This window comes from Otolemur garnettii, unplaced genomic scaffold (assembly GCF_000181295.1).
Source record: "Otolemur garnettii isolate 467f Iridium unplaced genomic scaffold, OtoGar3 scaffold00016, whole genome shotgun sequence".
Taxonomy (NCBI): Eukaryota; Metazoa; Chordata; class Mammalia; order Primates; family Galagidae; genus Otolemur; species Otolemur garnettii.
The window spans coordinates 24,657,341-24,672,207 of NW_003852411.1; the positions used below are offsets into that span (position 1 = coordinate 24,657,341).

Here is a 14,867-nt window from a genome sequence, read left to right on the forward strand (position 1 = left end):
GAGTTGGAGGTTGCTGTGAGCTGTAATGCCATGGCACTCTACCCAGGGGGATAGCTTGAGGCTCCGTCTCAAAAAAAAAAAAAAAAAAAAAAAGAACTAACAAAGATAAATACATTCAGGAAAGAAATCAGACGATTGCTGCATCGAAATATTAAGCAATAATAATAATAATGATGCAAAGAAAGTTAACAATCACTTTGTCAAATAAGAGTATGTCTGAGGTATGGAGTCATCAGTTAACTTCTTTTTTCCCCAAAGTCTCAAAAAATAGACAACTAATATTTATAAATAAAAGATAATTTCAAAAAAACAGATGATTCCAAATCTTATAGACAACAGAAAAAGAATACTTCAAAATCATTCTACTTAATCTGGATACACCTGATATTAAAATTGAAAAAGATATATTATTGCAAAGGAGAAATTACAAACATTTCACTTATAAATGAGGATGCAATATCCTAAACAACATATTAACAAGTTGAATTAAAAATTAATGTTTAAGTAATGTACTTTGGTCAAAATTAAATCCAATTTATGTGAGTTAGTCACTGTTTTTTTTTCTTCTTTTCTTTTCCCTTACCCGCCCTCCTGCCTTCTCTGTCTGGTCGCCTCTTCCCCCATGCCCCATCATGTCATTAATTGTCCTCATATCAAAGTTGAATACATAGAATTCATAATTCTCCATTCTTGTGATGCTTCACTAAGAATAATGCATTCCACCTCCATCCAGGTTAGTACAAATGCTGCAAAATCTCCACTTTTTTAATAGCTGAATAGTATTCCATGGTATACATATACCACAGCTTACCAATCCATTCCTGTATTGAAGGACATTTAGGCTGTTTTCACATTTTAGCGACTGTAAATTGGGCTGTGATAAACAGCCTAGTACAAGTGTCTTTGTAATAAAAAGGTTTTTTTCCTTCTGGATAGATGCCCAGTAATGGGATTGCAGGAGTCACTGCTATTTTTTGATTTCTGTTCCTGAGAAAGCAGAGGTTTACTATTCTTACCCTTAAACTCAGCTCTCTCTCAGTTCTACTCTTATTTATACTTGTTTATGAGCTCTGGGAAGAAAGGGAAGAAAGTCTCTTGGAAATTTTTAAATGTTTAATATTTATCTTGTAAATGACCCGTCATTTCACTGGTATAATCTAGGGTAAAAAAAGAGAAATATTTGCAAATTTAAGTTAAAACGCAGTCCTGTCATTTAACAATGTAATAACCCTGGGCATGTCATATACCCCTCTGAGTGTCTTTCTGCCCCATGTGAAATGAGGTGGATGGAGCAGACTGGTGGTTCTCGTCTGTGGAACTCAGGGATACCTGAATCAAACTGTCCAAAGATGGGGGTTTCAGGTTTGTCTTTCCCAGAGGCCTGATTTCTATTCTCATAGGCCATGAGAACCATAGGGAATCTCTATCGTTCCTCTGCCTCTCCCAGTCTATGATTCTGTGACTCAAAATCCAAATATTCCAAAAGGAATCTCAGCACAAAACTGTAAGTTAAAACATCTACTTTTATGTGTGAAATATACAGTCATTTTTAGTAACAAAGCTAGAAATATTACCAGGAACAAGTTCTATAATAATTTACCAGAGAAAAACAAACTTGTTCTGTAGGTTCATCTAAATTCATAGGATTTCTTATTCTGTTCCTTCGATTGTCTGTGTGTCCCTAATCTTGGCTCAAATACAAGGAATAATTTCAAGGTTACAAGTTATTGCTGATTTATTTATACTGTAATTACTAGACTACTTAAATGAATTAACCTTCTGACTTACACAGCCATAATTTACCATGATTCTCCCAGGATTAATAAGCTACAAGGTTCTACAGTAACATTAATACATTAAGAAGGCCAGGTATGATGGCTCATGCCTGTAATCTCAGCACTTTGGGAGGCTGAGGTGGGTGGCGGATCGCCTGACCTCACAAGTTCGAGACCAGCCTAAGAAAGAGCAAGACCTCATCTCTAAAAATAGCCAGGTGTTGTGGTGGGCACCTGTAGACCCAGCTATTCAGGGGGCTGAGGCAAGAGAATTGCTTAAGCCCATGAATTTGAGGTTGCTATGAGCTATGATGCCACAGCACTCTACTAGGGGTGACAAAGTGAGACCCTGTCTCAAAAAAAAAAAAAATACAGGAAGAAATATAAATGCCAATTTATACAACAATCCTAATGAACAACGAAGAAATGTCCTATATGTTTACTTACCTGCATCATTTAGCCACTTCTCCAAAAGTGGCTTTAACTTGCACATGTTCTTAAAGCTGAGGTTCAAGGCTTCAAAGCGAGAGATGGTAGTTTGGCTGAAGTCATTTCCATATAGTTTCCCCATGGCAAGCCCAACATCACCCTGCACAACACAGAGCAGGTGCGGAGAGAGGAAAGCAGAAAGAGAAAAAGTCATCTCATAATGTTTACAGCTTTCACTCTGGACCGTTGCTCTGATGACTGCTCTAGACAAAGAATTAACAATCATTCCACTTTCTAGGACCCACACAAACTCTACCCTTAAGCCACGCACAGTATTCTGGTGAGGAGTCTCCTAGGCCTTCATCAATACAATGTTCCACATTGTCCCACATACTTTCCATTTTGAATCTCTTCTTGCTACCTTATGTAAGAATCAAGATGCCAGAATTTCTAATAAGTCACAAAAGACAGCGCTGATATTCTAATATAACCAAAAATGATTTAAGTAATCTTTAAAAATCAATTTATCCATATCACCTACAGCAATTAGATATAACTGCCTAGATAAGACTAGGTTTTTCTGAACTAACCAAACTTCCCATAAATCACTTGAAAATTTAGAAATGATCTCTCATTCTTTTTTCCCTTATAAAGTATTTCTGAGACTGAGAAAAAAAAAGTATTTTCACCCTTAGTTTGGATTTCAAAGTTGGTTACAAAAAACAGGTATTCTAAAGACCACTTTTGTAACCATTATAGAGCTAGAAATTCACAGTAGAGAGGTTTGACCCATTTAGTCAAACCTTCATGGGCACTGGGAACTTGGTAACCTTACAGCAAATAGAACAATGATCCCCTGAATATATTACAAAAGATGTCTTTCTCTATAAGTCTATAACCTTTGAAATGTATACAGTGCTTCTCTTCCAGCTGAATATCTCTTGTTTGAGCTGGAAAAAGCCATATCTTAATAGTTATTTTATATATAGGTAATAGAAGCTCACAGAGTTTAAATGACTTCTTTACTCATTTCAATGAATTTAGTGACAGGGCAGAAAGGCAAAAACACTTCTGGTCCAAAGTATTATACAACTAATTCTTCCTTGAGACAGCCAACTCCCACGTATCCTGGCCACACTTATTTGGAGTTAGGATTACCCCAGTACTTTGATGCCTGCCACTACATTGTTTATTAGCATCTGCATCAGGTGATAGTTGGGGAAAGAAAATAAAAAAAAAACTCTACTATATTTTATTATTAGTGAGTAACTCCAGATAAAAAGTTAAACTGAGGAGAATGTTGAACTATAAGATAAAATGAGAGATAGAGAATACTTGAACTTCAAGTAGTCTATATCCTATGTTTTTGCATAGGATAGTCACCAGCCATGAATGGCTGTTTAAATTTAAGTTAATTAAAATCAAATGAATTAAAAATATGGTTCCTTGGCACCAATAGCCCTTCCAATTCTAAGAACTACAAGTGGATAGTGGCTACTACACCAGACAACACAAATACAAAATATCTCCACTCTCACAGAAAGTTCTAATGACAGCTCTGAATACACTCTAGGACTGAAGTGGACTGTTGATTGATTTCCTTCCAATTACAGTAAAACTGAAAGAACAAGAACAAAATGAAAAAGGAACAAAGACTAGGACTGGGAAATAATTGATGTACCTAAAACTGAAAGAACAAGAGCAAAATGAAAAAGGAACAAAGACTAGGACTGGGAAATAATTGATGTACCTATGTAATAAACGTGTTATACTATGACATGCTAATTATGCAATGTCACCATAGTAATCCTTTAATAAGCAATTATATAATTAGAAATATCTAATAACAGGCACATTTACCCAGAGAATAGAGATTTCAACAAATAACTTAAATGTCTAACTCCATGTGAGTGTGTGCACTTATAAATAAATTGGATACACGGCAAACTTTGAATAACTTTAAGTGAGGTCTCTGACTTAAAAGTAGAGGTTGACTGACTGATTTTCTCATCCTACAGCTGTAGGATGTGCTATAATACATGTAGTCAAAATCTATTAGTAGTCTAATTTTTACTACTGCGACATATTTTGAAAAATGAAAAATGTTCTTATTTTCTGCATGCCAAAAAGTAGAATAAAACCATAAAGCAAAACATCAGGAAGCTCCTTTATAGAGAGGAGTTTAGGGGAAGGAGAGGGAAACGTTAACACTGGCAATATGCTGGGTTGAATGCCACAGAAAGGCAAACCACTGTGTGAGTCAAAGTTAAAAGGTATTTGCAAGTCCCAGCATCGCTGGCATATCACTCAGGCAACAATCTCTCAGGGAGAGCAAGAATCTGCTATGCTTAAATCTCATGCTTATTTCAGCTTAGTAACTTACCCCTCTCAATCTAGTTTTATCTTTAGCTTTCTTTTTAAAATAGGTCAGGTCACTTAAATGCTTCAAAAGTATTAAAATGTTTCTGGATAGTCATTTGTCTCTTTATAACTGAAATGCCTCACAAATGTAAATGCATTTCCATTAAAATTGTATTTCAAAAATCATTTTATGTTAGCAATACATGTACACCATTAGTTTCCTTCAACAAAAATAAATTCTCAAAGAAATGTATTTCTGTTCCTAAAAACACATAGAATACATGCAGGGATATCAGCCCTGGTCTTTGACCCACCAGAGCAGGTGGAATACTCTGCACTTTCAACACAAAATAATTTGAGTAGCACTCAAGTGATATCTTAAGCATTCTAAACATCAGGTTTTTCCTGATTTTATAAAAACACCCAGTCTAATCCAAAACCCTTCATTTTTTTCACCTAATGATCTTACATCATTTTACATGAATTTCATTCAGTTTGATTCCTTACCTGATGGAAAAGTATTATTTGTGACAGGTTAATCAAACAGTAAATGAGTAGTAGTGCTTAGAACAAGAATACTGTGTATCCAGATGCCTGTTTAAACCATTAAAGGTATTCATTCCAATTTAAAAGCCCTCTGTGTTAGCTCACATTTTTAAAATTAATGTGGATTAATTTTAGTTTTTTTTTTTATTGTTGTTGTTGTTGAGGTTTTTGGCCAGGGTGGGGTTTGAACCCACCACCTCTGGTATATAGGGCTGGCGCTCTACTCCTTGAGCCACAGGCACCACCTGATTAATTTTAGTTTTTCATCTGCATGCAATTCTTCTTTGATTAGTTTCAGTACAGGTTTAGAGTATGAGTACCTGCACACATGCATATCTCAATCATCCTTTTCTCTCCCCTCAAACTCAAATAAGCCTTTCACACTTGCCCTCTTTTAGTTACCCTGTAATCTTCACCCTGTCAACCCTACACATGAAACACTAAAGTCTACTGATGCTCTTCACATAACAAATCCCTCAGTGTAGCCACATCACCCCAATGACATCTTTTAAACTCTCACAATTTATTGATAGAATTATGATGTCAGAGACCTGTGTTCTGAGAAAAATCTCAAAGGTTTTAACATTTAACTTATAAATTTATAATTAAATGTATACAATATTCTAAACATATAAATGCAGGAAATGGCTAACCAAAAGGTACAGCTTAAAACTAAATAGCAACATGATTAAGAAACATACTGTTCCTTAGAAGCCTTTCTGGACATACAGAGCAAATATAGTTGTCCCTTGGTACGCATGGGGAAATGGATTGCAGGACCCCTCTTGGATACCAAAATCCACAGACACTCAAGTCTTCAAAATCGTAAAATGGTATATTTATATATTAGCTATGTCACCCACACACTTTACATCATCTCAAGATTACTTACAATACTTTATAGTGTGTGTCTGAGTGCTATGTAAATAGTTGCTAAACTTCATTATAGGGAATAATGACAAGAAAAAAAAGTTTGGGCCAGACATGGTGGCTCACACCTGTAATCCCAGCACTTTTGGAGACCAAGGGGAGTGGATTGCTTTGAGCTCACAGGATTGAAACCAGCCTGAGCAAGAGCGAGACCTCATCTCTAAAAATAGCTGGGCGTTGTGGCAGGTGCCGGTAGTCCCAGCTACCTGGGAGGCTGAGGCAAGATAATCACTTGAGTCTAAGAGTTGGAGGATGCTGTGAGCTATGACGCCACGACACTCTACTGATGGTGACAAAATGAGACTATGTCTCCAAAATAAAAAAAAAAGTTTGTATGTGTGCAGGACTGTCACAGCCATCCACAAGTTTGCCTCTGTCTCCTGAATACTGAATATTTTGGATCATTGGTTGGTTGAACCCACAGATGTAGAAATCAGGGATATAGAAGGCTGAAGCCAAGGGGTGAAATCTTAAGTAAGGGTGGGTTCCTCCTACCTGAGTAAATCCAAGTTTGATTCGTCTTTGTTTGAAGGTCTTGGCAAACTGCTCAAGCTCCTCAAGGTCACTGGGCTCCTCCAAGCTGGGAGTATCAATTCGCTTTGGTGTTGACTGGCTCTGTGGAAGTGTCTGAATTGGGGTTGCTGCTATTGTGCGTGTTGGGGTTGCTGGCTGTTGAAGAAGGAACAGAGCAATGAGAACAAACATGTAAAGAGATATGTAAGTTGACATCTGGAATATGCTGCAAGTAAACTTAAGGAAACAGTTATATTCATTATGAAGACCATGTAACACTATATAATGTACAGAGATACAGTGAGAGTGAGCTGTGATGTCACAGCACTCTACCGAGGGCGACATAACGAGACTCTGTCTAAAAAAAAAAAGTTCAGTGAGAAAAGGCAGACTCTGAAATTCTGTTTATTATAATTAGAGTTAAGGATAAGCATGTAATTCTATAGGAAAAACCTAAATACACAAAAATGAAATCTTTTATATCTGGGTTTTCAAATGAATAGATGTATCTTATGCTTTTAAATATACCTTTATTTTAAAACAATTTGTTTCTTAAATCTGTCACTTAAACTGTCAAAACAGTAACAACCATATCTGTCTCATTTATCACTATCACTTCTCCATTAGATACTATTATAAAAATAGTATTAGAAGATTATCAAAACTTTTTTTTTTTCATCTGTATGAGGAATTCATTGGTAGCACTGTTTTGGCAAAGTTTTAGGAAAGTATGATGCAAATCTTAATTTTTTAAACTGGTATTTTATTGGCTTGTTATATGTCTAATTTTGTAAATTCAGTTTTATGAATCTTGCATGAATTCTGTTGTTTTTTCCTAATCTCATACTGGCATCCTATTGAGGAAAACTTTTAAAAAGTAGAAAACCATAGTATAAGTGACAGATTCTAATTTTTAGCCACTGCTTGTTTAGAAAGACATTTTGTATGTTTGGACTGTAGAAATATTGTAACATGGTCCAGCTGGATTCTGGGATAGATTACTGGAAAAGGGAACCTCCTACTGCAGGAAAACTCTACTATCTATAAGTTATTGTTTGCTTTTATTTTAATTTTTAAAGATCTAGTAATCAGGAAAAGAGAATAAGTGGTTTAATTATTAGAATGTAAAAGGCCAGTTCTAAAGACTGCAGCGTTTTTTTTTTTTTTTTTTAAGACAGGGTCTCACTATGTCACCCTCCGTAGAGTGCCATGTCATCACAGCTCACAGCAACCTCAAATTCTTGGGCTTAAGTGATTCTCTTGCCTCAGCCTCCCAAGTAGCTGGGACTATAGGCACCCGCCACAACGCCCAGCTATTCACAACGCCCAGCTATTTTTCGATTGCAACTGTCATTGTTGTTTAGCAGGCCCAGGCTGCTAAACAGATCTCCAAAACAGACCAATTTCAAGCACTGAGATCAAAGAAACAATAAAAACATTTCCCAACAAAAAAAATGCCTTGGTCTGGATGGCTTCACACCAGAATTCTATCTAACCTTTAAAGATGAGCTTATTCCCATATTGCAGAAATTATTCCAAAAAGTTGAGGAGGAAGGAATCTTCCTCAACACATTCTACAAAGCAAACATCACCCTCATACCAAAACCAGGAAAAGACCCAACAAAAAGGAAAACTTCAGACCAATTTCACTAATAAATATGGATGCAAAAATTCTCAACAAATTCCTAGCTTATCATCAAAAAGTCATATATCATGATCAAGTAGGTTTCATCACTGGGATTCAAGGCTGGTTTAACATACGCAAGTCCATAAACATTATTCACCATATCAATAGAAGCAAAAACAAAGACCATACGATACTCTCAATAGATGCAGAAAAAGCATCTGATAAAATCCACCATCTTTTTCCAATTAGAACACTGAAGAGTATAGGCATTGGTGGCACATTTCTTAAACTGATTGAAGTTATCTATGATAAACCCACAGCTAACATTTTATTGAATGGAGTAAAACTGAGAGCTTTTCCACTTAGAACTGGAACCAGACAAGGTTGTCCTCTGTCACCACTACTATTATTCAACATAGTGCTGGAAGTTCTAGCCAATATAATTAAGAAAGAGAAGGAAATAAAGGGCATCCAAATGGGAGCAGAGGAGGTCAAACTCTCTCTCCCTCTTTGCTGATGATATGATCTTATACTTAAAGAACCCTAAAGACTCAACCACAAGACTCCTGGAAGTCATCAAAAGATACAGTAATGTCTCAGGATATAAAATCAATGTCCAGAATTCAGTAGCTTTTGTATACGCCCAAAACAGCCAAGACGAGAGGCCAATTAAGGACACGACTCCCTTCACCATAGCTTCAAAGAAAATACCTAGGAATATACCTAACAAAAGAGGAGAAGGACCTCTATAAAGAAAATTATGAAACTCTAAGAAAGGAAATAGCAGAGGATATTAAGAAATGGAAGAACATACCATGTTCATGGCTGGGAAGAATCAACACTGTTAAAATGTTTATACTTTCCAAAGCAATCTACCAATTCAAAGCCATCCCTATTAAAATACCAACATCGTACTTTCCAGACTTGGAAAAAAATAATTCTGCGTTTTCTATGGAACCAGAAAAAAAAAAAACAAACCCATATAGCTAAGGCAGTTCTTAGTAATAAAAACAAAGCCAGGAGCATCGGCATACCAGATTTTAGGCTGTACTACAAAGTCATAGTGGTCAAGACAGCATGGTACTGGCACAAACATAGACATAGACATTTGGAATCGAATAGAAAACCAGGAAATGAAACTAACATCTTACAACCAACTAATCTTCAATAAACCAAACAAGAACATACACTGGGGGAAAGACTCCCTATTCAATAAATGGTGCTGGGAGAACTGGACATCCACACGTAAAAGACTGAAAATGGACCCGCACCTTTCTCCACTCACAAAAATAGACTCAAGATGGATAAAGGATTTAAATTTAAGGCATAAAATGATAAAAATCCTCAAAGAAAGCACAGGAAAAACACTGGAAGATATTGGCCTGGGGAAAGACTTTATGAAGAAGACTTTGGTGGCAACTACAACAACAAAAATAAACAAATGGAACTTAACTAAACTGAAAAGCTTCTGTACAGCTAAGAAGACAACAACCAAAGCAAGTAGACAACCTACCCAATGGGAAAGGATATTTGCGTATTTTGAATCAGACAAAAGCTTGATAACTAGGATCTATAGAGAATTCAAATTAATCCACATGAAAAAAGCTAACAATCTCATATATCAATGGGCACGAGACATGAATAGAACCTTCTTTAAAGAAGACAGATGAATGTAGCAAACATGAAAAAACTGATCATCATCTCTTATTAGAGAAATGCAAATCAAAACCACCTGAGATATCACCTAACCCCAGTGAGAATGTTTCACAACATAAAATCTCAAAACTGCAGATGCTGGTGTGGATGTGGAGAGAAAGAACACTTTTATATTGCTGGTGGGACTGCACACTAATACAACATTTTTGGAAGGAAGTATGAGAACCCTCATAGAACTCAAGCTAGATCTCCCCTTTGATCCTGCAATCCCATTACTGGGTATCTACCCAGAAGGAAAAAAAACCTTTTATCATAAAGACACTTGCACTAGATTGTTTATCGCAGCCCAATTTACAATTGCCAAAATGTGGAAACAGTCTAAATGCCCACCAACCAAGGAATGAATTAACAAACTGTGGTATATGTATACCATGGAATACTATTCAGCCATTAAAAAAGACGAAGACTTTACATCCTTTGTATTAATCTGGATGGAAGTGGAACACATTATTCTTAGTAAAGCATCACAAGAATGGAGAAGCATGAATCCTATGTATTTAATTTTGATATGAGGACAATTAATGACCTAGTACACAGTGGGGGATGGGGTAAGGGGAGAGCAGAGACAGAGAAAAGGAGGGAGGGGGTGGGGAAAGGAAGAGCAGAGAGATTATTAAAACCATTTTAAGGAGAAAAAGTAAATCACTTGTTTAAATAACTTACAACAGGTTTCATTTTCACACATTTGTTCAAGTTTTTTCCCCATAATCTACATTTTTAAGCCCTAACTATAATTATGATATATATAATCTTATACTCTGCATTTCTCATTTAACATTGTTTTAACTTTTTTCTATAGTATTTAAGTCTTCATAATTATATTTTTTTAAAATGTGACTGAAACAATATTATAATTTATTTAACCAGTTCTCAATTGCTGGACATTTTTATTTATGATTTCACTAACAGATAATACCACAATGAAAAACATGTTATACATATTAGTTATCTTTTTCTACCTATATGTAATCAGTTCTTTGGGATAAATCCATAACTGATTTTCTAGTAACTAGATAAACAATTTCATAGCCCCCTCCCCCTCTTTTTGAGACACGGTTTTGTTATATTGCCCAGGCTAGAGTGTAAGAGCATCATCATAGCTCACAGCAACCTGAAACTCCTGGGCTCAAGTGATCTTCCTGCCTCAGCCTCCCAAGTGGCTGAGACTACAGGCATATGCTACCACATCTGGCTAATTTAAAAAAAAAAATTGTGATGGGTCTCAGTATGTTGCCTAAGCTGGTCTTAAACTGGCCTCAAGTGATCCTCCTTCCTTGGACTTCCAAAGTGCGGAGATTACAGGTGTGAACCACAGCACCCAGCCAATGATTTCATGGCTTTGATGTACATCACAATGTCGGTGCCCACTATACAATGCTAGTTTCCTCCATGTGATTTGCCTTAGCAGTTTTAAAAAATGTTTTGCAAATTCAAAGTAAATGACACTTCACTGATATCTTAATTTGTATTTCTTTTACTACTCAAAGTCAAAATTTTCCCATATGTCAATTATTATCTGTATGTCCTTGGATGTGAATTGGATTTATGTTCTTAACCCATTTATATTAATGATATCCTTATTCTCATCCTTATCCTTAAAGAGATCATCAAATGTTATGATGAATCTTTTTGTCAATGCAAATAATTTTTCCAATCTGCTTTTTCTCTTTTAATTTTCAGTATACACAAGCTTTAAATTATCATTTGGGTGAGTATCTTATTTTCTTTTCCAATATAATCTGTTGCTTCAAATCTGAAAAAGTTTCATTTATCTCTAACTATGATAACACTCCTTTTCATCTTCTAGTTTATTCAATGTATTTTTTAAACATTTAACTATTTAAATCCATCTAAATTTTACTTGGGGGCCTGAGGGGATAGTCTCTTTTTTAAAAGAAAATATTAAATTTTCTTATTATGCAAGGCTATTCTGCTCTCCTTACAGGCCTTGACTAGAGAACATACCTCTGTTATTCACTAGTGGGAGGTACCACCTTGACTGCATTTAAGTGCTCAATTGATCCCTCTTGTGAATAGAAGCCCAGATGAGCATTTGCAGACCCAGATACAGAACGTCTTGGCTGAGCACAGTGGCTTACACCTTTAATCCCAGCACTTTAGGAGACCCAGGCAGGAGGATCACTTGAAGCCAAGAGCCTAGGCAACAGAGAGAGACCATACCTCATAATAAACAAAAAAAAATTAGCCAAGTGTGGTGGCATGCCCCTGTAGTCCTAGCTACTCTGGAGGTTGAGGCAGAGGATCATGTGAGCCCAAGTTGCAGTAAGCTAGGATTGTGCCACTCCAGGCTGGGCAACACAGCAAGACACTATTTCTAAACAAAATGTTTTGTTTTTAATATAAATCTTTTATCAGCTATATGTCTTAAAAATATTTTCTCCCATCTGTGGTTTTTCATTTTCTTAAGAGAAGCTTTTAATTTTTATGAAATTAAATTTACCAATTTTTTCTTTTATGTTTTTTGTGTCCTATTTAAGAAATCATTGCCTCACCCAGTGACACAAAGATATTTCCCTATGTTTTCTTCTAAAGTTTAGGTCTATGATCTATTTCAAATTAATCATTGAATATAGAATGAAATAATGGTCAAGGTTCTTTTTTTTTTTTTTACCTATAGATAGCCAATTGTTTCAGCTATCTAAACAGTTGAAAGATTTTCCTTTTCCTACTGAAATATTTTAGAACCATGGCCATACATGTGTGGGTCTATTGGACTTTCTATTATGTTCCACTGATCTCTGCTTCTACCCTTTTGCCGGTATCACCCTGCCTTCATTACTGCAGCTTTATAGTAATTCTTGACATCAGCTAGTCCTTCAACATTCTTACTTGTCAAAATTGTTTGATTATTCTATGTCCTTTACAGCTCTACATCTATGTTAGAAACAGGATGAAAATTTCTACAAAAAAGCCTGCTTGGGTTTCAACTGGCATGATGTTGAATCCAGAGATTAATTTGAGAAAAACTGACATTTTAACAACTCTAGTCCTCTGATTCATGAACACACTACACCTCCCTTTTGTATAGGTCTTTTCTATTTCACTTATCAGTACTATAAATAGTGTTCAATGTATAGGTCTTAAGTTATTTTGTTAAAGCTTACCCATAAGTACTGTAAATACTTTTTTAAAAATAATTTTTATTTTTTTTATTTTTTGTTGTTGCTGTTTGGCCAGGGCTGGGTTTGAACTCACCACCCTTGGTATATGGGGCTAACACTCTACTCACTGAGCCATAGGCACCACCCTGTAAATACTTTTTTTCTTAATTTCAATTTCCAAATGATCATTGCTAACATATAGAACTATAAATGATTTTCGTATATTGATTTTGTGTCCTACATACATGCTAAACTTATTTATTCCAGCAGTTTTTTGGGGTAGATTCCTTAGGATTTTCTTTTCTTTTCTTTTCTTTTTTCTTTGAGACAGGAGCCTCAAGCTGTCCCCCTGGGTAGAGTGCTGTGGCATTTCAGCTCACAGCAACCTCCAACTCCTGGGCTCAAGCGAGTCTCCTGCCTCAGCCTCCCAAGTAGCAGGGACCACAGGTGCCCGCCACAATGCCTGGCTATTTTTTGGTTGCAGCCATCATTGTTGTTTGGCGGCCCGGGCTGGATTCGAACCCGCCACCTTGAGTGTATGTGGCTGGCGCCTTAGCCACTTGAGCCACAGGTGCCGAGCCAGGATTTTCTATATAGACAATTATGTTGTCTATCAATTAAGATAGTCTTCCTTTCTAATCTATATGTAACCTTTAATTCTTTTTCTGGACTACTAGCATCTTGTGTATAATACTGGATACATGTGGGAACTATTTTGCATTACTTCTGATCTTAGGGAAAAACTATTCAGTCTTTCATTTTAAGGATGATGATAGAATTTTTTGGTAGATATTTTTTACTAGGTTAAAAAGATCACCCTCCATATCTCCCTGACAAGGGTTCTTATCATAAGTGAATGCTGAATTCTGTCAAATCTGGCAATATGTTAATATTAAGTGATAATTTCTACAGTGCAGACAAAGTCAGAGCTGGAAGGGGATTCAAGATTAGTCAGTTCAGTCACCTAATGTAGAGATGACAAGATTAAGGACCAGAGAGGAAAAAAGGCTCAAAATCATGGCAAGAAGTGAAGCAGAACAAGGTCCATAACTTAAACCAACTTAAACCTCTAGATGCCTAACACTTGTGCTTTTCGTACGATTATAGTGTTTATACAGTCTAGTATAATGAGCTAACACAACATATAAATATTAAGAGAGAAGAAAATATAGAGATGAGAGCTTTATTGCTGTTTCTGAGAAAGGCCAAAGGGTAATGATAGGCTTTTAACTGAGGTACTAGGTTTCCTATTCAAGTGGTAAGATCTACTGCCAGCTACGGTGGGGGGACGTGTCACAGAACCCCAACTCATTACTCATTTACTGCTAACACAGGTATAAGAGAAAAGGGACTCTGATAATTTTCCAAGATTATATCAATTTGGCAGCACTGCTTTATCAAATTGATAAGTTCAGCTTTGAATTTTTGGTTAGTTTTGAAGACTGTTTGAATTATTTTTATTAGGTTCTTCTAGGCTTTTTAGATCAAATAAAGTCCGAAAAATTCCTAAAACAAGAGGATAAGAGAACTTTCCATGGAAGAAAACTGACCTGGGAGGTGAGGGTGATGCTTGGCTGCGACTGCAGGAGGTTGGCTTGGCTTTGCTGAGGTAGTTGTGTTAAAAGATTTTGCGCTTGCAGGAGACCTGTAAAATACAAGCACATTGTGCCAGAAACATTAAAGACTGTTTTGAACACACAGCAAGAAAGAGTAAGAACATGATCGAAAATTTCCAACTGATCTCCTGATCACCTTAGTGTTCTTATAATTCTTATTCTGTCTAAAATTCTATTTTGTTAAAAACAATTTCGGCAAGAAGGTATGGAACATTAAATTAAAAGTGGGAAG

The 14,867-nt window shown here is 36.1% G+C and overlaps 1 protein-coding gene across 1 annotated transcript in view; it reads right to left on the reverse strand.

Annotated features, from left to right (window-relative positions):
• The window catches only part of POU2F1 (POU class 2 homeobox 1), a 177,214-nt gene that overhangs the window by 24,887 nt on the left and 137,460 nt on the right, over window positions 1-14,867 (reverse strand). Inside the window, exons 8-10 of the mRNA XM_023510819.1 lie at window positions 14,570-14,664; window positions 6,537-6,710; window positions 2,223-2,364 (exon numbers count right to left, since the gene is read on the reverse strand). Coding sequence (XP_023366587.1) covers window positions 2,223-2,364; window positions 6,537-6,710; window positions 14,570-14,664 — 411 coding nt within the window. The remainder of the gene's footprint in view (window positions 1-2,222; window positions 2,365-6,536; window positions 6,711-14,569; window positions 14,665-14,867) is intronic.